General features: G+C 42.1%; 1 protein-coding gene across 2 annotated transcripts in view; it reads left to right on the top strand.

Moving 5' to 3' along the window:
- unc5b (unc-5 netrin receptor B) overlaps nucleotides 1-25877 on the top strand; it is a 72918-nt gene extending 47041 nt beyond the window's left edge. Inside the window, exons 2-17 of one of the 2 annotated variants that reach the window (XM_065296611.1) lie at nucleotides 3506-3730; nucleotides 3822-3965; nucleotides 4780-4883; nucleotides 5085-5265; nucleotides 6284-6451; nucleotides 6725-6889; nucleotides 8339-8371; nucleotides 16911-17105; nucleotides 17604-17960; nucleotides 18717-18804; nucleotides 19610-19778; nucleotides 20034-20273; nucleotides 20388-20537; nucleotides 22571-22735; nucleotides 23092-23270; nucleotides 23398-25877. In XM_065296611.1, coding sequence (XP_065152683.1) covers nucleotides 3506-3730; nucleotides 3822-3965; nucleotides 4780-4883; nucleotides 5085-5265; nucleotides 6284-6451; nucleotides 6725-6889; nucleotides 8339-8371; nucleotides 16911-17105; nucleotides 17604-17960; nucleotides 18717-18804; nucleotides 19610-19778; nucleotides 20034-20273; nucleotides 20388-20537; nucleotides 22571-22735; nucleotides 23092-23270; nucleotides 23398-23563 — 2729 coding nt within the window. In that variant the 3' untranslated portion in view covers nucleotides 23564-25877. The remainder of the gene's footprint in view (nucleotides 1-3505; nucleotides 3731-3821; nucleotides 3966-4779; nucleotides 4884-5084; nucleotides 5266-6283; nucleotides 6452-6724; nucleotides 6890-8338; nucleotides 8372-16910; nucleotides 17106-17603; nucleotides 17961-18716; nucleotides 18805-19609; nucleotides 19779-20033; nucleotides 20274-20387; nucleotides 20538-22570; nucleotides 22736-23091; nucleotides 23271-23397) is intronic. The other variant, XM_065296612.1, reaches the window with a different exon arrangement.
- Nucleotides 25878-26714: the final 837 nt, after the last annotated feature.

The raw sequence follows: 26714 nt of genomic DNA, 5'->3' as shown, positions 1-26714 counted from the left end.
ATAAATAACAGCTCAGGATGCCTTCAACTAATGAGTAGTCGTATTTAGAAAAATCACTCACCCGACTAGCTTTTTGCTACGCAAATGACTGAAAACTAGTCATTTGTTTTGAATGTGTGGAATGTGTTGTTGTGGTTCTACAGTACCTGTTACACAGTGTAGTTTAAATCTGTCCTGCGTCATTCCCAAACTTCCCCCCTCTCTCTCTCTCTTCATAAACCCCATCCTTCATACTGTAGTTGAGTAAATGAAAAATAGCAAAAATTGAAAGTAAATGATGCTTTAAGGCTTGTACTTACACCCCTGCGGGCAGAACTTTACCACCGATTTTCCCCGCTTGATATCTGACTCCTGAGAAATCTTGGCATTGATAAAGTCCAGATTTCCCAGTTTTCAAAAGCATGATTAGGAGAGCTGCAGAGTTGAGGGTAGGGCTGTAGTCAATATATATAATGTGGACGATAATGACAGCTTTTGTAAGCTAATGATAAAGCATCTCTCCCATGGCTGCTGACTTTCTGGAGCTGGTAAAATTACACGGTCTGACACCCTCGAGTGAGCTTTACAATTCTTCTGCGTATAATTTGAGTCTTGCCATTGTACTTTTGTGTGTGAGAGAAACAAGAAACGGTCAAGAACATTCCTGGTCTTACTAGTCTGTAGTATTGTTAGCTGTGGGTTTGACTCTCTACGCTGTCTGGCATTTTTCGTCTCCTACCCGACCTCTAGAAGCAACTACACGTATCCCAGAGTCCATCTGGCTCTGGTTTGGGTTTTTGTGTCTTGTTTTCCTGTTTTTGTGTGTGGCCGTTTGCACATGTGCATGGATGTTTACACCCTTCTCCGAGACCAAGAGCTGGAAGGCTTTGGTCCCGGATGCGTCTTGTCTATCATTACTGTGATAAAAGACCTGCAGTCGGGGGGCTTTTAAGAGCTTCCCTTTTTTAGGAGTGCCAGGACCATTCCGGCTAAATTGTGGGCTGCCAAAGGCCTGATGGGTATTCAAGTCTGCTCTTCAAAACATGTGTGAAAGCATTCTGTGTAAGTAAGTGTCCGACCCAGCCCATTTTGTCTATTAGCAAATTTTGTGAGCGCAAAAACAACAAGCCTTCTTTCCATATGTTCAGTCTGTGGTATCTCACTGATTCCATCTCTTCACACTAACTTTCACACACACACACATTGTCACCGAAACATCCTCGCTTTCACATATACACACACAATCACACATGTGAAGAACTCTAGCACACATTCTCACTCATCTTCACCCCTTGTTTCGACAAAATCTCTCATGTTTTTCTTTTTTTGTGTGTGACAGGGAATGACAGCCTGTGTTTTTGACTGGTGATTTTTTTGTAGCAATCGATGCCATATGGAGGTAGTGGGGAAAACGCGAAACACAATTGCTTATCGACAGAGAAGTCAAAGTCTGAAAAAGACAGGCTGACAGCTGACAGAAGAGAGCGAGAGCGAACGGCACAAAGGAGCGTGGGGCGGTAGAGATACTGAGTCAGTCGTTGCCACAATACATGGTTGCGACTTGAAAAGAAGAGCGAAATTTGTGAAAGTGCTCAAATGCTTGGATCTCTTTGTGTTTAACCAAGTCATTTTATCATTAAGACATGTGGGGAGTATAATATACTGTAGGGTGATATAATTGCACTGGAGTGGTCAAAAATCAAAGCATTGCTTGTTGAAATTGCAGTGGTGTGTCTGTGTTTCAATTTTTTTTTCCATTATATGTAAGTGCTGTATAGTTTAGACAGATCAACTGTGTGTCTATCTCACTGCAAGTTTAGAGAAAGGATGTAGCTGTCAAATAGTGACACAAATTTAGTCAGACACTTTCATGCAGGACCTTCAAGTGGCCTTCCAGCCACTGACCTATGCGACTGACGTGCGTGCCGGTAAATTTGATTTTGTTTCGTGCTGTGCACTCCATGACACCACACTGGCCTCCACCCATTTTGACACTAAGTCAAGAAAAATCCCAGCTTAGTGTTATTAATAAGTATTTTTATATTATATAATACACCAGCACTCATGGTGTGACGATATTGATACATTTGTACTGTTATAATGCTTCAGTGCATTGTGGTCTTTGGTCAAACCCAGTTTGCTCTATTTTTGGCTTTTGTACGTTGACCTGACTTGTACAGTCGTCTTCTATTTTTTCTACACCCTCCCAAATCCAATTTTCAGCTTGCTTTCTCCTCACCTCTCTCACCTCAGTAGCGCACGGACATGTCCAGACTCCGGTACCTCTCATACGCGTATTCCATCAAACACAATGGCACGGAAAGTCAGTCGCCCTGCATGTCAGGGTTCAGAGCACTTATGACGTCCGCACCTCACTCAATCTATCGCTCTCTCTTTAAATCCACTGTACAGCATGTATTGGCCGCTTTTAGTGGTGCAACACCCTGTGTCAGTGAGAATGACCATCATCTGATGCAAACTAGGCTTTGTCTTGGAGATGTTTTGGAGTGTTTCTGTACCTTAGTTGGTATTCTGGTAGCAGTGCAAGATCACGGATTTGATCCTCACGGAACACACATTGTGATAAAAAAATGGATGTCAAATGCATAAATGTCCTTGTTTTTTAGTCACATCATTACGATGAGAGTTGATGACAGTGTATGTGTGATAATTAAACTCATGGGCTTTCAGTCACGAGGAGTTTATAGTGGTTGAAAAATTCTTTGTTGTGGCAAAAGAGAGGTTTTATCCTTCTAGGGATTTATTTTTGTTTTTAATTGCCTTCATTGTCATTTATGATTATGCCTGTGAATGAGTCTCGGAAATGAATTTTTATGGTTGACAAATGTGCCTCATCCAGAACTAAACAGAGTTTAAATCAATTAAAACAGAGTCAGTCTATTTTTTACTTACTTACATCTGAAAAGTTTTTTTTTTTTTTACACGTTATCACCTATTTTGATAAATTTAACAGCTGATAAAAGTAAGGAAAAGATTTGTCAGCTCTGAAAAGTGTTGCGAATCGCTATAAGTGCAAACGAGCGACTTTGCAGTTTCGCCCTGCGGTGGTGATGTCTCCAGACCTAATTTTTGCTTGGTAGTCAATAACCTGTGTAGCTGTTAGCTTTTACCGAAAGGTTAACAGCATTGTCATGTTAGAGGTGACAGGGGCCCGGGTGTGGAGCCGTGAAGCACGCGGGCCCCTGGATGAGCTCTGCGCTGTGAGGGATATGTCACCAGGAAAATGTCAGGGGATAATGTGTGATCACTGGGCGTTTGAATGGAAGGTCAAGCTGCCCGCCTTTACCCTGGTTCTGCTTGGACTCCTCAGGGATGCTTTGCCGAGCATAAGACTAAACTTGAAATGTCAAAGACCAAGGCTATCTTAATAGACACTAGCATTCACGCCATCAGTCTTACCATTACCCTCAAGGCCAAACTCATTTTCAGTGACAGATATATACTGAGATAGTCTTGTAAACACACACACTTATTATTTGTGCATGTCCTTTCTCTCTTTATGTAGATGGAAGTGATTACAGTGAGGTTCTTCCCGACTCCTTTCCGTCAGCTCCGGCTGAACCGTTGCCGGAATTCCAGACTGAACCGGAGGATGCCTTCATTGTAAAAAACAGACCGGTCAAGCTTTCCTGCAAGGCTGCCCCTGCCACGCAGATATACTTCAAGTGCAATGGAGAATGGGTTAACCAGAATGACCATGTAACTAAGGAAAGCCTGGACCCCATCACAGGTAAATGGTGCTAAAAGCTTTTTTTATTAAAACTTTAACTGCAAAAATATATTTAGATTTATGTCGTCTTCCCATCTTTCTTCTGTTTCAGGTCTGGTTACGCGTGAAGTGGACATCTCTGTCTCTAGGACGCAGGTGGAAGAATTGTTTGGGCTGGAGGATTATTGGTGCCAGTGTGTTGCCTGGAGCTCAGCAGGCACAACAAAGAGCCGACGGGCATATGCCCGCATCGCCTGTGAGTTTGTCAGCTGGTTATGAAATACTTTAATAGACTGCATTTAGTAGACCTGAACAAAAGCTGTTTTAACTGTACAACCCTTAAGGGGGCATGTACACCAGGGCGTTTTTCCTGTGGCTAGCGTATGTTTTCAATTGTTTGCAATGGATTGCTTTTAAAAAACACAAGCAGCTAGTGGTTTTTCCTGTGTTTGTGTTACTGTTAGAATTTAGAAATTGGCACTATTTTCCATTTAAAGAAATACAGTAATTTTTTTGAATGTACAATTCCATAACACATAGAAAAGGAATTCTTCGGTTGTCATTTTGCCCAAATTTGTGCCAATTTTAAGGAACCATTCTTTGGAATGGATTTTACCATGGTAAATTTTGTTTAAAAGAGCTTAACTTAAAAGCCTCAAAGTATTATTAAATAAACCAAAATATTTAATAACCATAGATGGAAACGTTGAGAGAATTAGTTACCCTGCCGGTGAAAACCCAGCTAAAGTAATTAATTTTTTTTGTGATTTGCTGTTTTCTACTCTACATAAAATGATCATAAATAATGTAAAGAACATTTTATAACCATGATATCTTTATTATTGGCTGAGTAAGGCCATGTCAAGATTAAAATCAATGAGTGTAATCAAACTTTGTTGCTAATTAGATTATGAGACTTTAGCCTGGGTTTCACAGACAGGGTCACATTTGTAGAAATCTATGAAAGATCCATTAGCTGGCTCATATTCTATAGCAAAAAAATGAATCAGTTTGACATCTTTTGTCATAGTTTGTTTTGGTAAAAAAAAATATTTTTTTGTGTTAATTAGACCTAAGGAAAAACTTTGAGCAGGAGCCACTCGGCAGGGAGGTTCGTCTGGAACAGGAGGTCTTGCTGCAATGTCGTCCTCCAGAAGGCATCCCACCTGCTGAGGTGACAATTCTCCTTCATCACTTCCTATTATTGTTGAACCATATATTTTACACCTTTTATATTGAACAACTCCGTTATATACAAAACAATCCAACTTTATGTTCCTTTTCAAATGATAATGCTCCTTCAAAGTGCAATTTTAATCCAGATTTACATCATTGTTCCATACACTGAATGGATTGATTTCCCATAATGCCACAGGTGGACTGGCTGAGGAATGAAGAGCTCATTGACCCGACGCTGGATTCAAACTTTCTAATTACCATCGACCACGACTTGATCATCAAACAGGCTCGACTCTCTGACACGGCTAACTATACCTGCGTGGCTCGCAATGTGGTCGCTAAGCGACGCAGCAGCACTGCGACACTCATCGTCTACGGTAACCACTTGACCAATCAGAATCCCTACAGAAAGCTAAATTACTGAATGAATGTGTGAGGAAGAAGTCAACAACTCACAGGATATTGTTAAACACAGGGGGTGCTATTTATGTTAATTTATATTAATTAAAAGTGCAATGTGGGACTTTTAGAAGGATCTTTTGACAGAAATGCAATATAATATATACAACTATATAATCAGTGATGTGTATAGGATGTGTTTGTCCTGTGGCAGCTATCGTATGCATTTCAAAATTGAGGGGTGAGCTGGGTACTGAGCTGTTGGTTGCAATGCGCATCTCACCACTAGATTCCGCAATTAGAAAAATAATTAATTTATTTAAGTCTTATAATTTATTACAGTAATTTATGTAATACAGCGGCCGACATATTTTTCAATGTGACATTTTTAAGTTTGCATTAGTAGTCATTCTTCCATATATACCTCAATTTATGAATTCTATAGGCCTACTATATACGCAATAGAAAACAGTATATAAGAAAAAATAAATGATCAGTAAACAGCAACTAAAAAGCAACCCAGAATGATTCACCACTGCAGTGGTACCATTAATGCGAATTGTAATGCGCTACCCAAACAGCACAGCATGACTCAAAGGATAAGTACTTGCATGACACACTACAGTGCAGATCGTTTTTTTTTTTTGGTTTATGCGATTTTATATATTTTATCGTAATTTTCCCTTTAGTCAAAAATGTATAAAAAACATACTACATGAATAAATAAACAGTAAAATTATAATTGAACACTTTGCCTCTTTCTTGTCATGTGTTAACACTGGCACGTGTGTGAGATTGTCAGCCACTCTTATGATATCTAACATCTGGTTTGCTTTACCATTTTAGGATTTATGCTGTAATTTGGCTTGCACGAGATTCCTTTCGCATTGTTGGCTGTTTCTTTTACAGTCCAGTTACTGTGTAATGTGCTCCATTTACCTCAGAGCAAACAGCTTGTCCTGTCTCATGATATCTGTCTGATTCCTCCTTCCCTAGTGAGTGGCGGTTGGTCATCCTGGACAGAGTGGTCAGAGTGCAATGCTCAGTGTGGGCGGGGCTGGCAGCGACGGACACGCAGTTGCACCAATCCGGCACCTCTCAATGGAGGTGCCTTCTGCGAAGGCCCACCTTTTCAGAGAGTCACCTGTACCACACTTTGTCCAGGTGAAGTCTGACACAACTTTACATAGCTATATTCACTTATGCACACTCATATATGCAACATATAAAGCTATTTGTCCAACCAACTACACTACTCAACATTCGAAGTGGATCAAAACCTTTAATAAAAGTTTACATAAAACCAATCCCTTATATTCGTTCTTGTCTTAGGACAACTTTGATAAACTGACTAGTATAGTTGATCTTTGAGATCTAAGTTTTGAATAAGTATTGGAAAATAATTGTTTCGCACACAATGACAATTTATTTTCTTAGTGGATGGAGGCTGGACAGAGTGGGCCAAGTGGTCTGCTTGTGGGACGGAGTGCACCCACTGGCGTAGCCGTGAATGTCAGGCGCCACCGCCACGCAACGGAGGACGTCATTGCATCGGGAGCATGATGGAGAGCAAGAACTGCACAGAGGGACTGTGTGCCCGCAGTAAGTCACATGACCCATGACATTTACAAGCCATATACTCACAGGAAAAGGGTTGGCACGGGGCTCTGGATCGGATAAATAACTTATGGACTTTATGCATTTGTAATTTTAGAGTAGGCACACATTTGGCACTTTACAGTAACTCGACGTTGCACTGATAAAATGAGTGCTTGTGTTATGAATGCATAACTCTTAAAACATACCTAGCCAGTCCTTTCAGAAATTTTTTTTTTGTGATTGTTGCGGGCAAAAATCCTTGATCTTGCGGCACATTTTCTTAAAAAATGTGATGGAATATGCGGGATGCAATTTTATGCGATACTTGTAAAAACTGGGGAACTTGCAAAATCTTTTTGCAGCTTTTGCAGCTTTTCAATAATGTTAAAGTAATTACGTCACTTCATAACGTTCCCATGGCAACAGGGGACATGGCTGCGCTTGTGTGAAGTAAATGCAACATTTTTCAACTTTCTGCTAAGATATACACTATGTGACTTTTTTCTACGAAAATGCGGTGATTATGAAATCATGCAAGCCTCACATATTTTTGCACACGGAAATCTGCAATTTATGCGGCGAAAGTGCGGCCTATTTGAAAAAATTTAAAGTAAAGCACAAAAATCCACTCAGAGAAAGTTACCCGCTAAGTCACAATTCGTTTCTATGAAAGGGGTCGAGCAGAATGGAATTTCCATTAATCAGTCCTAAATATAAGGCAGACATCAGAGAGTTATCTCTGGACGCACAGCACCCCATACCGTTTACAAACATACCACCCGAGGCAGGCAACTGCCTATATTTCCTGTCCCGGGCTTCACTACTGCTCCAATCAAAAATTATTTATTCGGTATGGGAAATTTTGCACCTACTGTATTCGAGACACACCCCACCCCTTAGCGGCGCGGACCTGTTCTGACCAAAGATGGGCAGAAGGGTACATTTGGAGTTTTTAAAGACAAAATGTACTTAAAACAAGGATGTAAAGAACCACTCAACTGGATCATCCATGGGATTGTGAGCCAAATACATTTTGACACTGGGTGTTTATTGCAAGACCACCAATAGCATGCTCACACACACTTTGAGTATACTGTTCAGCCTAGTGTGGTCTGTCTGGACTGAATGTTGGAGTACAACCCAGATTCCAGCATTAATAATGCAGCACAGACACTCACACACATATACTTTATATACCCTCACAAATAATTCCTCTACTGCCTACAGTCTCCCGAGCACTCTGTTAAGTCATTTACTTTTGCCCCGTCTGCTGTAAATCATTTCAGTGTTTATGTTTTGATGTTTTAATTGCAGCCTTGTTTTTGCATTTATTGATTATTTGTTCCACTTTCATTTGCAGCCGTCTCTGATCTTAAGTCATAACTTGCTCATCCATCCCCATGTTCATTTTTCTTGTTCTTTTTCTTTGTTTTTTGCCTTTTTTTCTGACAGATAAAAAGGTTTCTATTGAACATTCAAGTCATCGTAAGTTTTTCTTTTAATAACAAACTTTCTTTATTGGGCACTCTGTTATTTGGTTTATGTTCACCTGAAAGATTCACAACAGTACAGTATGTGTGTGTGTGTGTGTGTACTGTTGCACTCTTTCTTAGCTGTTTTTTCACACATCTGGATCGGTCGTGTATTGATTGTCCTGCATTATAAAGGCAGAACCCGTCTTGTGAGATGGTCAAATAAAGATATTATATATTACAGTATATCAAAATTGCAAATATATTTGGTGCTTGACATCTTAAACTCCACATAATTATTTAAACGTACAAACAGATTCATATTGTATCATAGATGTAATTTATAACACAGGGAAATACACACCTTGAAGTTTATGTATTATACAAATGCAGACTTATGCAAAAACAAAGTGCTTTTTGAAGACGTTGAAGTTAATGACTGTGCATTTTACTGGCCCAGAGCGATCAATAGGGTAGCTTACATTTAAAGTGATGCTAATATTCAGAGATCAATGTGACATTCGGGGCTTGAGAGAACGAAAAGTAAAGCACCTAATTTGGCTTGGTTCCGTTCGCTATAATAAGTTAAGACTGCTGTCGGATTCACTTTCGTCGTGCCACGAAATCTTAACTTTTCACACGCCTCTGCTCTCCTCCACACTTTTTTCTTCTTGTACTTCTTCTGGGGTCCACAATAGTGTCCAAAATTAATATTTTCTTTTTATGCCATTTTTCTAACCATATAAAACTCGGCGGGTAACAATAAAAATGAAACCATTAGTTCAAGTATTATTCTCAATCTGAACAATTGTCATTGCTGCCTATAAAACCAAATCAACTTTAAATATACAAAGATTTTATAGCACAATAAAAAAACTGCTGAAATGCATTTTTAAATAACTGGTGGTTGATAACAGTGTTAGATTATAAAATGCTGTTCACTTTTTCATTACAGTAAAGTTTAATATTAAGTTTTTGTAGAGTTAGTTTTCAAGAATGTATTTTATAAATTAAAAAAGCAAAACATACCATGTTTTGAAAAGCTAGGCCCTTTTAGATTTTTGGTAGTTCTTCTCTTGTCTCTTCTTGTCTCATTTCCTTCTCTACATTCCTTCATTGTTCATTGTACATTAAGATATCTTTATAGTGTAAGCTTAAAGGGATAGTTCGGCCAAAAATTATATTAAACCCATGATTTACTCCCCCCCCAAGCTGTCCGAGTTGCATATGTCCATTGTTCCCCTTCGAGGGAACTCGAGCTGCGTCGCCGAAGCTACGCTATGGGAACGCCCTCTGCGTGATTGCGTCTGAAGCACGTATGTCAAATCAGTCCAATGGTCAAGTGACACGTCATAGGCGGGTGACGTGGGAACCAGGAAGCTATAAAAAGAGCACCCAGCAAGCCAACTTCAGCTCTTTGTGCCTCAGCAAGCGAGTGTGTGTCATTATCATGTCTAAGTCCAAACAAAGTTTTAAGGAGTGTGCTTCCCCGTGTCCTCGTTTCATTACGAGCGAGGACTCGCATCATCTCTGTGTTATGTGCCTCGGGGCACAACACGCACGATCATCTCTTGAGAGGGGTGGTTGTGCACATTGTGATAGGATGCCGCTCCGTACGTTGCGCTCGCGGCTCGCACTCTTCGAGGAGGGTGGGGAGCCGCGTGTTCCCCACGGTTCTGGCCCCGCTGCTGCCGAGGCAGAGCGGAAGCTGCGATCGTGGGGATCACAACTAGATCTCGCGGACGAGCTTGAGACGGGTCTCCCCCTTTCTCAGCCTTCACCCGCGGGATCTAGTGCCCCGTCTCTGGATTCGGAAGCACGCGCTGCGGTTTCTTCCGCCCAGGGTGGGAGCCCAGATTTGCATTTATCGTCGTCCGAGGAAGTCGATATTATGTCTGTCGACGTGGTGGACGCTGAGGAGCCTTCTCATTCGTCCCCCGCGTTCGATGATTTGATGGAGGTTGTTACTAATGCCGTGGCTCGCTTAAAATTAGACTGGCCGGCGGAGACTCAGAGCGCGCGTCCTCAGAGTATGTTAGATGAGCGCTTTTTAAAACAGAAACCTCAACCTTCGCGGCGCAACATGCCTTTCTTTCCTGATCTCCACAGCGAGCTGTCGAGATCATGGAAAGCTCCGTATTCAGCCCGTGTTCATACCCCTCACGCCACCATGTATTCCAACATTGTGGGGATGGGTGAGCACGGATATTTAACGATGCCCCGGGTGGAGCAGACGCTTGCGAGCTATCTCTCCCCCGCTGCGGCGTCATCATTAAAATCGCCTTCGCTTCCCACGAAACCGGTTAGGTTAACCTCATCTTTAGTGGGTAAAGCTTATAAGTCTGCAGGGCAGGCTGGGGCTTCACTGCATACCTTAGCTGTCTTACAGGCGTACCAAGCAGAACTGCTTAAAGATTTAGATGCCGAGGCGGGGGGTACGTCTGATTTATTTAAAGAGCTTCGTCGAGTCACTGATGTGTCACTCAGGGCGATTAAAGAAACTGCGAAAGCCGTGGGTAGATCGATGGGAGCTCTCGTAGCCACGGAACGCCATTTATGGCTTAATCTGTCTGAGCTTAAATCCTCAGATAGGGCTTTCCTCTTAGACGCGCCCGTTGCGCCCTCCGGTCTTTTCGGCGATGCCGTTAATACTGTCGTCGAGAGATTTACGGAGGCTCGTAAGCAGTCGGCGGCGTTCGAACGCTATCTCCCCCGCCGTGCTCTTGATTCTAGGGCTGCTGGGCGGGAGCAGCCATCGTATAGAGCATCGCAGAAGCGTAGTGTTGCCACTCGTGGTCCCCCTCAAAAGAACTGGGGTTCGGGCGGTCGTACTCAGACATCTTCTAAACAGAAAACAGACCTGAGGGCTGTTATTATGGCGAGGAAGGCGTCGGCTAAAAAGAAGTCCTGAGGGACGTAGTGTCATGTTTCCGAGGGCAGCCCCCAATCGGGGAGAGCCGGCAGTCACCTCACAACACGGTGCCCGTCTCTCCTCGATGCCCTCGGGATGCCAGTGTGTTAACCCCGCCGCGGTGTGTGTTTCGGGGCACAGCGGCTTCATATTCTTGTGTGACTCGTGCGCGGGGCACGCAACACCTCTCTCCGAGGAGGGAGGCATTAATATCACCCAGGTTGAACCCTGCCAGTTTGGTTCAGGGCACCGGGAAAAGTTTAAGCAGTACACAAAAAGCCAGTCTCGAGAGGCTGGTCCCCCTTATAGAAAATTTGGCAGCGTGGAAACTCCTGCCAAACGTGTCTCAGTGGGTTCTGCAAATAATAGAAAAGGGCTACAAAATTCAGTTTTGCAACCAGCCACCCCAATTCAACGGCGTGTTATCTACCATAGTGGGTGCTGGGCAGGCTCTAATAATGGAACAAGAAGTAGAAACTCTCTTGTGCAAGGAAGCCATAGAATGTGTTCCTCCTCACAACAGGGAGTCAGGGTTTTACAGCCGCTATTTCATAGTTCCAAAGAAAGACGGGGGGTTACGTCCGATTTTAGATCTACGTCATCTGAACCGGTCTGTTGCAAAACTAAAGTTCAAGATGTTAACTATAAAGCAGATCGTCACACAAATCAGATCCGAGGACTGGTTTGTGACGATAGATCTAAAAGACGCGTATTTTCACATATCTATCCTCCCGCAACACAGGAGATTCCTGAGGTTCGCCTTCGGGGGCGTGGCTTACCAATATCGGGTTCTCCCTTTCGGTCTATCTCTGTCACCCCGTACATTTACAAAGTGCATGGATGCAGCGCTGGCTCCATTACGACTCCGGGGCATCCGTGTCTTAAACTACATAGACGATTGGCTAATTTTAGCCCAATCAGAGAGTATGGCAGCGCAGCATCGAGATGCTGTGCTGACCCACATGAGAGAACTGGGGTTAAGGCTAAATGCAAAGAAAAGCATGCTCTCTCCAGTACAGAGGACAGCTTTTCTTGGCGTTATATGGGATTCAACGACAATGCAGGCACATCTGTCCCCTGCTCGTGTGGAATCCATTCTTTTGGCTGTAGGCAGAGTGAAGTTAGGCCAGTCACACACTGTAAAACAATTTCAGAGGTTGTTGGGGCTCATGGCAGCAGCGTCCAATGTGATACCCCTTGGGCTGCTTCACATGAGACCGCTACAGTGGTGGCTCAAAACCAAAGGGTTTTCCCCGAGGGGCAACCCGTTCCGTCTGATCAAGGTCACGCGCAGATGTCTTCGTGCCTTAGATCTTTGGAAGAGACCATGGTTTCTCTCCCAAGGACTGATGTTGGGGGCTCAGTTCCGTCGAGTTACGCTGACAACGGATGCTTCCCTCACAGGCTGGGGAGCAACTATGGGGAGCCATCTGGCTCATGGATTATGGGGGGCCAGACAGCTCAGCTGGCACATAAATTGCCTAGAGATGATGGCAGTGTTCTACGCCCTGAGATGTTTCATCCCTCACCTGCGGGGCCATCACGTGTTAGTCCGGACAGACAACACGTCGGTAGTCGCGTACATCAACCACCAGGGGGGTTTGCGTTCACGCCCTTTGTACAAATTGGCGCGGCATATCCTTCTGTGGACACAGGGGAAGTTGCTGTCCCTCAGAGCAGTGTACATTCCCGGGTGTCTGAATCAGGGAGCAGACGTCCTGTCGAGACAGGGGCTGAGGCCCGGGGAGTGGAGGCTCCACCCTCAGGTGGTGGAGTCCATCTGGACGAGATTTTACCAGGCGGAAGTGGATCTGTTTGCGTCCAGAGAGACGACACACTGTCCGCTATGGTTTTCTCTCACACATCCAGCACCGCTGGGTCTGGATGCCATGGTTCAGCCATGGCCGAGGCTACGGCTGTACGCTTTTCCCCCGATCGCTCTGCTCCCGGGAGTTCTGGAAAGGGTTCGTCGCAACAACGTCCGCTTGTTGTTGGTTGCCCCACTCTGGCCGAACCGAATATGGTTCTCGGACCTGGTGTCCCTCCTCGACGGCTCACCTTGGGAAATACCCGTCAGGAGGGATCTCCTCTCTCTGGCGGGTGGCTCGATTCTTCACCCCCGCCCAGAGTTATGGAAACTGTGGGTCTGGCCACTGAGGGGGCCAGACTCATAGAATCTGGTCTCTCAGCTGAGGCTGCTGAGACCATTCTTCACTCCAGAGCTCCCTCCACGAGGAAGCTTTATGCCTTTAAATGGAGAGTCTTTACTTCCTGGTGCAGCAACCACCTGCATGACCCTGTGAACTGCCCAATTGGTACAGTCTTGGAGTTTCTGCAGGAAAAGTTCACCGCAGGGTTATCTCCTTCTACACTGAAGGTGTATGTGGCGGCCATCTCGGCTTACCATGTTCCTTTGGTCGGGCAATCCCTTGGGAGAGACCCGCTGGTGGTTCGCTTCCTTCGTGGCACTCGGAGGCTGAGGCCTGTAGTCCGACCCAGGGTCCCAGCTTGGGACCTGGCCGTTGTGCTGGAAGGTCTGTCCATGGCTCCGTTTGAGCCCATTGAGACCGTTCCAGTCAAGTTTGTGGCACTTAAGACAGTACTTCTGTTGGCAGTCACTTCTCTGAGGAGAGTGGGTGACCTTCAGGCCCTGTCGGTTTCCCCTACGTGCCTTGAATTCGCACCGGGGATGGTTAAGGCTTTCTTGTACCCAAGGCCCAGCTATGTGCCTAAGGTACCGACTAATGTGCCACGACCTGTCGTACTTCAGGCCCTCTGTCCTCCCCCATTTAGGGATAGGAATCAGGAAAAGCTTAACTTGGTGTGTCCAGTGCGAGCACTGGATGCCTATGTTCACAGATCTTCTTTGTGGAGGAGGTCTGAGCAACTGTTTGTGTGCTTTGGCTCGCCCAAGAAAGGCCTGCCGGCGACCAAGCAGACACTCAGTAAGTGGATAGTTGAGACTATCTCTCTGGCTTATGAGACCACTGGACGGCCTTCACCCATCGCCGTCAGGGCTCATTCTACTCGGGGTATGGCAGCCTCCAAAGCCTTGTGGCTAGGGGCTTCAATGCAGGATGTCTGTGATGCGGCAGGCTGGTCCTCTCCGCTCACATTCGTTCGGTTTTACGAGTTAGATGTTGGTGCTACGCCTGGAGCCCAGGTGCTCATGTCTTAAGCTGTGCGCGTTTACACACAGACAGGCATTTGGTAGTATGGTGTTTTGGTACATCGTTCCCATAGCGTAGCTTCGGCGACGCAGCTCGAGTTCCCTCGAAGGGGAACGTCTCGGGTTACGAATGTAACCATTGTTCCCCGAGAAGGGAACGAGACGCTGCGTCTCCCTGCCATACTCCCTGCATCCCTGTCTCGCCTTGCTTCGGCACAATTTAGCTGAAGTTGGCTTGCTGGGTGCTCTTTTTATAGCTTCCTGGTTCCCACGTCACCCGCCTATGACGTGTCACTTGACCATTGGACTGATTTGACATACGTGCTTCAGACGCAATCACGCAGAGGGCGTTCCCATAGCGTAGCTTCGGCGACGCAGCGTCTCGTTCCCTTCTCGGGGAACAATGGTTACATTCGTAACCCGAGACGTTTTTCAGACAAACACATTTTCGGATATTTTAGAAAATGTTTTAGATCTTTCAGTTGATTAAATGTTATGTTACGGGGTCCACGACCTTCAAGTCCAAAAAAAGTGCGTCCATCCTTCACAAATTAAATCCAAACGGCTCCAGGATGATAAACAAAGGTCTTCTAAGGGTAATCCGCGCGGTGTTGTTGTAGAAATATCCATTTTTAAAACTTTATTAACGAAAATAAATACCTTCCGGTAGCGCCGCCATCTTAGACTCCTCTGTATTCTGGAGAGAGTATTAGCGTAGTGTACGCACTTTTCTTAGTGACTTTATGACAAATTCGTAGGGCGGGGGCACAGCGCAGCAGCAGAGTAGCCTCCGTAGGCTGCGTAAGCTCTCATCCTGAATGCGGACACAACTAAGATGGTGGCGCTATCAGAAGGTATTTCTTTTCGTTAATAAAGTTTTAAATATGGATATTTCTACAACAACACCGCATGGATTACCCTCAGAAGACCTTTGTTTATCATCCTGGAGCCGTTTGGATTTAATTTGTGAAGGATGGACGCACTTTTTTTGGACTTGAAGGTCGTGGACTATGGGTGGACGCCGTAACATTACATTTAATCAACTGAAAGATCTAAAACATTTTCTAAAATATCCGAAAATGTGTTTGTCTGAAAAACGATGGACATATTCAACTCAGACAGTTTGGGAGGTGGTAATCATGGGTTAAATATCATTTTTGGCCGAACTATCCGTTTAATGAGAAATGCTGCTCTGTCTATCCCCAAAATGCTAGATGAACAGCCGTTTAATAATAATAAGAGCAGTAGAGATGACAAGATACTTGTAGACACTTTAGTAGTTAACTCGTCAATTAAGTGAAAACGCTTCCCTGCCAATGACGAGTTTTTCCAGCAATCCATATTTCTGCTATTATCCACCAGGTGCCATTCTTACCCAACTTATAAAAGGCCCCCCACTCACTCAATTTTTTCCACATAAAATTAAATAGAACTTGAAATGACTAGACAGATGTACATTTGCTACTAAAATGGCCAAAAAGTGCTTGTTGTAGGTTATTTTAATGCTTGTCAAATTTTTTATAATTTTAAGTTATCTTGAGGCCCCCTTGGAAATCTGCTGCTGAGGCCCCCCTGTGGGCCCCAGCCCCTTGGTTGGGAAACACTGCCTTAGGGCAAACAGTTCAAACTCTATGTATGTTTTGAGGGTCTGAATCTGATCTCTTATCAAAAGTCCTTCACAAAACTGGAAATATCTCAGCTTTTTGCTCAAAATTTTGTATTTTTGAAGAAACCTACCCATATTTGAGAGGTGATAAAGGTGCACTGTGTAACTTTTTAGGATGATCTCTTGACAGAAAATATATATTTTAATATTATAATATTGCAATATAATATACATAACCATATTTTCAGTGGTGTATAAAAACCTTACATAATAAACTGTATTGTTTTTATTACCTCAGAATGAGGCGATTTTATCTACCTAAACCACGGGTTCCCTTACATGGAAGTCTCCATTTTGCACCACCATGTTTCTACAGTAGCCCCAAATGGACAAACCGCTCTACAGTGTGCGTTGTGACCCTATGTTATCTCAGATTATATGTTTGTCCTGTGGTAGCTACCTTAGCTTCTCTTTGCGTTTCGAAATTTGAGGGATAAACTCTGGACTGAGTTGTATGTTGCAATTTGCAATCTTACCATTAGATGCTGCTAAAATCTACACACAGCGTTATTGTTGACCTGTTTGTTGTTGCAAACTCAGATGCACCACACTTAGTTTACTAAACTTCTGATGCATGCTGGCTGTACACTAAAACATTTTGCTATCTGCATCAGCGATGATCAGCCTGAATGTAAACTGATGTTGTGCTTTCCGGTTTAAGTGTGTGAAATAAACCTAATAAGTTCTTTTTCCTCATCTCTACCTTATCTGTTGTCTTAGATCATACCTTTATGTTGTGTGATGTGTTTTAAGTACATGATGGAATAGATTTGCATGTGAGTAAATCTATAATGTGTTTGTCTCAGCTTCGGGTTCTGGTGCTGGTGTAGCAGTCTACGCTGGACTGGTGGGAGCTTTGCTGCTCTGCATGATTCTCGTGCTATGCGTCAGCATTCTGGTCTATCGCCGGAGCTGTCGACATCTCCATGGCGAAATCACGGATTCCTCCTCGGCCCTCACAGCTGCCTTCCATCCTGGCAACTACAAACCACCCCGGCAAGGTGAGATATCTCACTATCTGTCTTTCTCACTTTATTACTATTTCTCTGACTTCCGAACACATGCTCTGCTAAACCAGCTAGGTGTTCTTTAAGCCTGGCCAAGCTGTTTTTTAGCAGCTAACAAGTACTTTAAACCCCTTTAAACCAGCCAAACATACTAGCCTGGGAACCTTAGGCTTGGTTTCCTTTTCTCGACTTTTTTTCTTCACGCTTCCTCTCACTCTCACTTTATTCTCTACTTCCTTCACTTCTCCCATCGAACCTAATATAATCTCTTTTCCCCTGTATTTTAAGTTTTTAATCCGTTCTCATGCTGTCTCCTGCTCTCTCAACAGTCCTTAATCTGCTATAACTTGTTTATACGGTGCCTCTTTTAAATCCTCTCCCCTTTAATGCTCTCATTTCTTAGGCAAATCCAGTCAGAACTTCGCAGCCTATCTGAAAACATTCACTTTTTTCAAAAAACATAACTCCTCTGACTTTTTTCGGCTTCTTTAGATAACCCACACCTGCTTCATCCGGCGGCTCCTCCTGACCTCACCGCCAGTGCCGGAAACTTCCGTGGTGGTCCCCTATACGCACTGCAGCAGGCCACCCTTGACTCCGCCCACAAGATCCCCATGACCACGTCTCCTCTGCTGGACTCACTTCCTAGTCTAAAGATAAAGGTGTATAATGCATCTACCATGTCTTCGCTGGAGCTGCCGACCGGCCTGGATTCTATTGATGGAGAGATTATGAGTCTGAAGACTGGCCCTAAAGACCACCACGGGCACACGTTGCCTAGAGAGCCCAGTCACAGTGCCAGCGTCACGCTGGGCTCCCTGGGAGGTCGTCTCACCATCCCTAATACAGGTAATTGGCCATATTTTGTATTTTTGTAGCACTTTTCTTCTTGAAATCCAAATGGATTTGTACCACATGACACTTTAAAACAAAATTGCTCCCGAAATAATCAATGACAGCGTCAGTGCAATAAACGTTCATGTTTCATGTTGAGATTTAAATTGATGGATGTGCTGTTTTTATTCTTTATTCACTGCAGGCATTCTCTAGCCACTTTATTTTTCTTATTTGTCTAACATAAGCTGCCTTTACCTTAATATATATGTGAAATCCAGGCTAAAGTCTCATAATCTAATCGAATCTGATTTTGGTTTAATGATTTCATATTGATTTTAATCTTTGAAAATCTTACTCAGTCAGTATTAAAGATAAGGTTATATTTTCACAGATTAGCCTTTACATTATGTAGGATGATTTTATGTAGAAAAAATACTTAAGCCTTGGGACATACAGTATGAATTTTATATGTTGTATATAATGTTAATATAATTCAAATTCAATTATTGAGAAAACGCGCATTTGCATGGTTAATCATTTCACCCCCTAGACACGCCCCTTACTGCTAATTGTCTACAAGTGTGTTTTGGTAGTCGGCCCGATTCCCATTTCCAAAGTGTTTTTTTTAAATCACGCACCCCGCCTTTAAGTGTCTAATAAAAAAAATGCTACTTTACAAGAAAACATTTTTGGTTTTGCATGTGAGCTCTTCATATGTTAATATGTTAAATGTTATGCATTCATATTCATAATTTTTTACTCCGTCAGGAGTGAGTCTGCTGGTTCCACCAGGAACAATTCCTCAGGGAAAATTCTATGAGATGTATCTCATCATCAGCAAATGGGAGAAAACAACGTAAGTCTGCCACTGTTTCTCGCTGCTCTGCCCCCATCATGCTGTCACAGCCAGCATACAGTACAACACTTTATCTGTCACTTTGTGCCGTTACGACCAGTCCAGCTGAAAACATCTTAACAGCCCTTGTCAAACAGTATGGACTGCAGAAACACTGTGACCCCAATGGCAGCACAAAGGAGAAAATAACATTTAAACTATCACACAATATAAAATACCAGACATAAAATACTTTGAAAACACTGAATGGTTGTCTGAGCTCTGACTTTTGGCTGATGCCTTATATTTGCTATTTTCGTCTTATATGTCAAATCTAAAATATATAAATATCTTGTCCGGCTTTCAGATTGCAAATTTTGTGTTTCTCTGGCTTTGCTTAACATTTTAATTGGCATAAAGTTTCTTAATAAATAAACAGTTGCTGTCGAAGCCATAGCCTACACACGGTATGCTGTGGTGCTCATGCAATTGACATGAGGTTGAAAAATATAACTACTCATACTGAGCTTCAAAAGTCAACATAGATGTCATGATTTCTTTATTTAAAGATATGCATACATGCTTAGTGAATGAAAATAATTATATATTTTTTTGGTCTAAAACAATACTTATGTACAGTATGTATATGCAGTATGTAATCAGTAGCAGTACTTAATTAATAAATTAAACTCATTAACTTGTTTGATATTCTACCTTTGGTATATAACCTTATGTGTATGTTATGCTCTTAGACTTTAACCAAGGCTAGCACTATGCATGCGTTATGCATTTGTCTTCAACCTCCCTCTTTGTTTTTTTGTGTCAGGTTGCCGTCGGATGGTAGTCAGACGGTACTGAGCCCTGTTGTGAGCTGCGGACCCTCGGGCATGGTGCTCAGTAAACCCGTAGTCCTTACTCTCCCACACTGTGCCCAGCTAGAGCCCCCAGACTGGACGCTTACCCTTAAAATGCAAAACCATCAAGGTGTCTGGGAGGTAAGGATGTTGTCTCAAATACAATACAGTAAGATCATGAACCATAGAGAGGTTTAAAATAAATAGTGTCCTTCACTGCTAAACCAGCCACTTTTAGAAAGAAAGATCCATCTGTTTGAATTGTAAAGTGGTCAATAACAGTTTAATTTGTTTTTAGCGGTAGGGTTATCTGAGATACTGTACCATGAGATATTATTGTGAAAAATGTATTGCTCGTCACTCACATCTTCTCTCCATTTCCCTTTCTACCACTAGGAGGTGCTAACTGTGGGAGAGGAAAGCCTGTCATCACCCTGCTATATGCAAGTGGACGAGCAGAGCTGTCATATACTGATGGAACAGCTGGGGACATATGGGGTGGTGGGACAGTCAGCCCCCCCTCGGCCAGCTTGTAAACGGCTGCAGTTGGCCCTGTTTGCCCCTCGGGCACCGTGCCTCTCCCTGGACTACAGCCTGAGGGTATACTGCATACAGGACACCCCACATGCCCTTAAGGTCAGTCGCCATGCCCCTTTCAATAGGCATTGAAAAGTTTTCAACAAATAATTAACAGTATTACTTATCAGGAGCTTGGAAACCGGCTAAAATATTGTTGTCTTTGTCTTTCAGGAAGTGTTAGAGGTTGAGCGGAGTCTGGGTGGGGTTTTACTAGAGGATCCCAAACCTCTTCTCTTTAAAGACAGTTATCACAACCTTCGGCTATCAATCCATGACATTCCCCATTCTCACTGGAGAAGTAAACTTCTGGCTAAGTATCAGGTGAGAGATAAACACATCACTGTTTTAAATTTTGCAATATTTAGATGCCTCCTTCTTCTTCCGCTGTTGCGTCTATGGCAGCCCATAGAAGCATACATAGGAAAGTTATAAAATTTGGCACACTGATAGAGGACAGTCCAAAAAGTTACCATTTCAAATTCGGAGTCTCTATTTCAAACCCGCTAGCACCAGCAACAGTCCAAACTTTCACTTACGTTTTTGCTTATAACTTCTGATGCGCAAGTCATAGAAACGACATTCAACGTAATTATCCGTCATGAACATTTTTCTATCTACTTTTTGAACTCCTCCCAGAGCTTTTTCCAATTTGCGTAAAACTTGTTGTGTAGCATCTAGAGACATGCAAAAAGTTATGGAATTTGTGTTGAATCTTTAATCTTTTTTCATATACCGTGTCAACGAATTTTACGTAGAGCGTGAAAAAACGGAAGCTGTATCTTTGCCAAACTTATGCCTATTAACTCGACACTTGGTACATGTGATGGCAGTCAGGAACTGAGGGTGCATACACATTTGAGTCACAGCGCCCCCTAGTGGTCAGGCAAATGTTTTACATGCCTACAACCTTTGGCTGCAGTTGACGTATTTTCATACAATAAAGTGCTATCTATCTATCTATCTATCTATGCAACTTGTTTTCTTGGAGTCCTGAATCGTTGCCGAGTCCAACGATACCAAACATGCCAGGTTTCGCCTTACGCTTAGTCCTGCGCAACAAAATAGCCCTTAAGAAAAACGTGCAAATATGTCTGCGAGTGTTATTCCAATCGTCTCGAAACGACCGTAGCAAAAACAATAAAATAGCTTCTTAACAAAAAACTCTATTGGCATCTCATTAAAATTTGTGACAATCAGAAATGGGGTAAAATTGCAAAAAAACGTAAAGTTACATTCATTCCTTGTGTGTTTTTAGACATAAATAATATAACTCCGCAACGAAATGAGATTGTTTCACCAAATTTAATACGCTGATGTATGGGCAGAGTCTGAGGCCACATAAATAAGATGGTATGCCTGCACCACTAGTTGGCCTTATAATTTAACATAACCTTTGATATCAAGCAATCTCTATGGTCATATGTCAACTGTTTCTTTGCTAAACAAAATTGTATAGTCATCATAAAACTAGCTAGATGTAATAATTGTCATGACCTGAGGTTGCATACACGATTTATTGCAACCGTTTTGCTAGAGCTATATCTCTGCATCAGAACATTGTAGAGACATAGGGGTGAGCTCTTTTGACTCATTACTGTAACTCTACTGTAACATTTTGCGACATGTTTTGCCACTGCAAGCACCAATCACATTTTCTTCAGTGTTCTAGTTGTCCACGCTTTTCGAGAAGTGAGGGAGAGATTTCACTGAATGAGAACCCAGCTTTTTTGCTGATAACTTTGGAATTCTTTCGTCTGAAATCATGAGTTTTTTTAACGGCTTTATTTCCTTTTGTGCCTTGTTCGGCCTGGCCCCGGCATTGCTGCTTGCAGCTACATTGTTGGTTATGTAAGGAATAATTGATGACAGGCCATTGAATTATTCAAAAATAAAGCTCACCAAAAGTGGTAATGTGGCACAATGCAAAGCGGAGTATTTCGCTTTCACCACGGTTATCCTAAGCTCTGGTGCCTATTATTAAGACATTTCAAAGGTTAGGTGTGTCGTTTACAGAAAAATAATCAACACCCATGGAACATTTCTCAGCCAATCAGAATAAAGCGTTCATCAGGCCCATGGTATAAGTGGTTATTTTACAGTATAATTGTCTTTTGTTTATACAAACAAAGGTAGCACTTTGTAATAACTTTCATTAATAAAAATGTATGTATTTTCTATATAAAACATTATTATTGATAACCATATTTCCATATACTGTGTATATTAATGTATTGTTTGTTTATAAACTGCTTATGGATTTTGTTTTTTTTAAATGTTACCATTTTGAGCATCCAGAAATGTCATTCATGATGCATCCTTTCATCAAAATGTTTCCACTTCATCTTGTGTCACAGGAGATCCCGTTCTATCACATCTGGAGTGGAAGCCAGCGGCCATTGCATTGCACTTTTAGTTTAGAGAGAGGAAGCTTGGTGGTTTCTCAGCTCACCTGCAAGATCTGTGTTAGACAGGTAGAGGGGGAAGGACAGATATTCCAGCTTAACACTGACATCCAAGAGGTAAATAATATAAGGCAAGATAAGACGTGATCAAAAGACAACCATTTAGTCCATTTAGTTCTACAACATCTTGTTTTATATACACTGTCAGAAGAAATTGTCAAAAAATTATCCCAAACTGGGGCAGTACCATTTAAGTACATATATGTGTATATTTGGTACCTATACTGTATGTGCCTCTGAGGTATTAATATGGATGCTTTAGGTGCAAAGGTGTACTCTTTAAAAGTGCCTCCAGTGACAGCTAGCGACCGTTTTTTTATTTACTGTATTTTTTAAGAAACAAATAATTTAATCTCCCTACAATAGATGACTCTTTTCCTGTGTGTGTGTGTGTGTGTGTGTCTCCTCTTTAGACGTTGCCCCCCCACTCACCATTACCAGCAGGTGGTTCTTGTCTACCTTCATCTCAAGTGGGTCCATATGCTTTCCGACTTCCCGTCTCTATTCGCCAGAAAATTTGTGCCAGTCTGGATGCCCCCAGCGCGCGTGGCTGTGACTGGCGAATGCTGGCACGCAGCCTGGACTTTGACAGGTATTTTAACACCCGTGTGTTTATATTTATGTTTCACAGCATGGAAAATGTGCTTATTTCCTTTTTAAATGATAAACGATTTAAGCGTTTTTTTTTTAACTCATCTCTTTCCACTTCTCTCCCCCAGGTATCTGAACTACTTTGCAACCAAGCCCAGCCCCACAGGTGTGCTGCTAGACCTGTGGGAAGCTTGTCACCAGGGTGACGCAGACCTGGTCTCCCTGGCGACAGCTCTTGAAGAGATGGGCAAGAGTGAGGTCTTGGTTGTCATGACGACGGATGGAGATTGCTGATTGGCAAATCAAAAAGTGTGAAAAGGGGATATATTTACCGCTACAAACCTAGAATTAATGCAAGTGGATGAAAAGAAACTGTGTCGGATGCACAAACCAAGTTCCAGTGCTTGCCTAATACCTCAGTTGTGCTCGTGGGGAATCTTTCAAGGACTGCGACATGGGGTCGAGCAGTCTGGATGATCTTGGAGAGATACAGTCCAAACATAATGTAGCAAATGGAAATACACTGTAATCAGACAATAGAGATAAAAGTTGAAAATTAGGTCAAAAAGAATTGCTCGTCTTGCTCAATACTTGCGCTGATACGATCAAAACAACGCCATCTGAGAAGCTTATGATTAGATGATTAGTTTCATCATACGGATACACACTCATCTCTTGCTAGACATGCAGATACACATAGCTATTTTGACAAGTACATGATCAAACACCATTGCACATCGTTGTTTCCTAGCGACTACTAGATGCTTCAAGACATTGCAAACCCGTGTCCAGTAAAACAGCAGTGTGCCGAGCACCTCAGGAAACACAGCCATGCTTGTACACAGAAAATAAACAGGTGCGGAGGTGGAAATACAGATGAAATATGGATAAGCAGAACCAAGCATAGATGACTGCACTAAAATCAAGTTATTTTCATAAGGACTTCATAAAAAAACACGAATAATGCTTTATTGTGACTTTTTGTTTTCTGCACGTGTCTTCTGAAGTAAATCTTATGGAAAATACATTTTGCTTTATTTCCCATAAGCTTTAGAATTCACACAAAAAATTTTTAAGTTATTATCCCTATTTGTGGATCTTTTTATTCATTTGTAACTTCTTGTATGTTCATCATGTTTTGCGAAACGTAGGTAAGATGGAAGACAAGCAGTATAAACGCACATAAAAGGTAGTAAGCTCAAAATTGTTGTGTTTGAATAGGTGTTACAATGAAAGTGAGCGGTGACTATTTCACTCCCATTCCCTTATATTGCATGAGGGTGAGAAAAAGCAGAATATTAAAGTCTGAGTAAACTAACCTTTAAAAATGTTAAAGGTTTTTGTGGTCACCTTTCATAAATGCTATATATCCGTACTTTGCAAAACTGGATTATGTAGCAATTGAAACTGAGACGGGATGAAATCTAAATGTTGCGGCGATGGTAACCGCCTTGCGGATGTTCACTGGAAATATGCTGTGCTGTTTAAATAGGATGAAATTGCAGGGGCGGCAGAAAGCTTTTTTTGGGGTTTCATGCTGTTTAAATTATAAATAGTAGCCTCGAGAGGTGGCATAAGTGCTTTGTTGATTACAGTATGACCCAGTTGCTCTTTATTGTCCCTTTTGACATTTTTGGGTTCGATGGGTTTCTGTTGAATGAGACTCAAAGCCATGTACTTTTACTGCTTATTAACAAAAGTCATGCGATCGTATGAAGTGGACTTTATTTTTTTAACAGAAGTGTTCAATTGTCTGGCAACAAACAAAACAAAACGAAATGTGCAGTATCTATCCATGCCTGTAAAGGTGTGAATTAAATAAATGAGATGGGTGTGCGTGTGTGTATGTGTGAAGAGAGAAACAGGGCATCGTTGCGACGTATGAGTCACTATTGTGCTACTGTGTATATGAATGAATGGACTTTGTTGTTTTTGTTGTTACTCCTTTCTCATTATAAGTACTATGCAAGTACACAACAAAAGTGAATCCGTGGACGTTATAATGTGCTGTGTAAGATGTACGTGAAATGGGAATCATTACTTTCCTTTTGCTTATCACTGCTGTAACTAAGCTGGGGATAAAACTGTACCTCTGCAGTAATAAATGCAAACAAAACTTTAATTGAGGGTCAGGGATCCATGTCCACAATATTGTTCTTCTTTGTTTAGTAACCATTTGGGCTTTTACCTGCACCCTCACAACAATCAACAGCAACAACGAAGGACTTTTTCTGCATGTGAAAATGGCCACAAAGAACCATCATAATATCTGGTGGCTTCAGAACTCTGGATCTTTACGTGGATCTGAAATATCTCCTGGCATATCTGGGCAGATGTTAGATGAAAAAACCTTTGAGCATTTCACACGTGCACAGCTGAACAGCCTTGGGTCTGTTTTTTGGATTGTAGTTGCTGTTCACGGATTCCACTTGTGGCCGAACTAAACTCTCTTTTATTCAGATGTCATTTTCTATGAAAGAGGGTTGACAAGATGTCAGGAGAGTTTTTTTTTCATTCAATACTGTAAGTACAACTGTACATAAGTGTTTAGACTTCTTACTGTAACTAAATATAATTTTTATGCAATAAATTATATTTCCTAGTTTAACAAGACAGACGTGTTTTCTCTTTTTTTTTAATTCAGTACTGCCTAAATATTATAAAGTTTATCAAAATGGTTATTAATTATGTTTTGTTAATTATGTTAAATAAATACTTTTTTATTTTAGTATGTGACTCTCGACTACATAAACATTCTTTAAAAAAATATCACCATGATTTCTTTAATATTGACTTGAGTAAGGTCATGTCAAAGATTGAAATTAATGTCAAATCCACGGATGAAATAAAACTCCTAATCTTAAAATTAAATGATAAGACTTTAGCCTGGATTTCTCAGATATGGTCACATATCTATCGCCTTTTAAAAGCTTTAAATTTCCCTACCTGAAACTCCTTTTGAGATCATCAGGATCACCTGACCTCTAACTTCACTAACATCAGGTGTAAAGCCAGCAAATGGCTTTCTTTTATTCTCTGTGTTCTCAAAGTAACAAGATTCTAGCATTTGAAGCTTTTTAGAGACAGATTAAATATGTTGTATAGTGAAGAACCTTTTCCCCTCAGTCTTTAAAGACTTGTTACAGAGATGTGGAGAGGATGCACTCTTCCGCTTATCTTTGAGATAAAAGTGTTCACAATGCCCTGGAGAGGAAGCAAGAGCGATTGAGATGGAGTGAAAAGGTTTTTAGTGTCTGGATATTGCCCTCAGCAGCTGCAGTGGGCTTTTTGGTTTGAGCAAAAGACTTGTTTTATCATTTGGTTAAAATGGTTGGATGTACATGTAATCAAATATCGCCTTCTGCTCTGTGTATCTATTCGATTTTTCCCTGGAGCAATTCACAGGCTCTTTTAGCACTTAACAATACATGAATAAGTTGTCAGA

The sequence above is a fragment of the Paramisgurnus dabryanus genome, chromosome 20 (assembly GCF_030506205.2).
Source record: "Paramisgurnus dabryanus chromosome 20, PD_genome_1.1, whole genome shotgun sequence".
Lineage (NCBI taxonomy): Eukaryota > Metazoa > Chordata > Actinopteri > Cypriniformes > Cobitidae > Paramisgurnus > Paramisgurnus dabryanus.
Note: the sequence above shows the minus strand (reverse complement) of the source record. Positions and strands in the feature narration are given on the sequence as shown.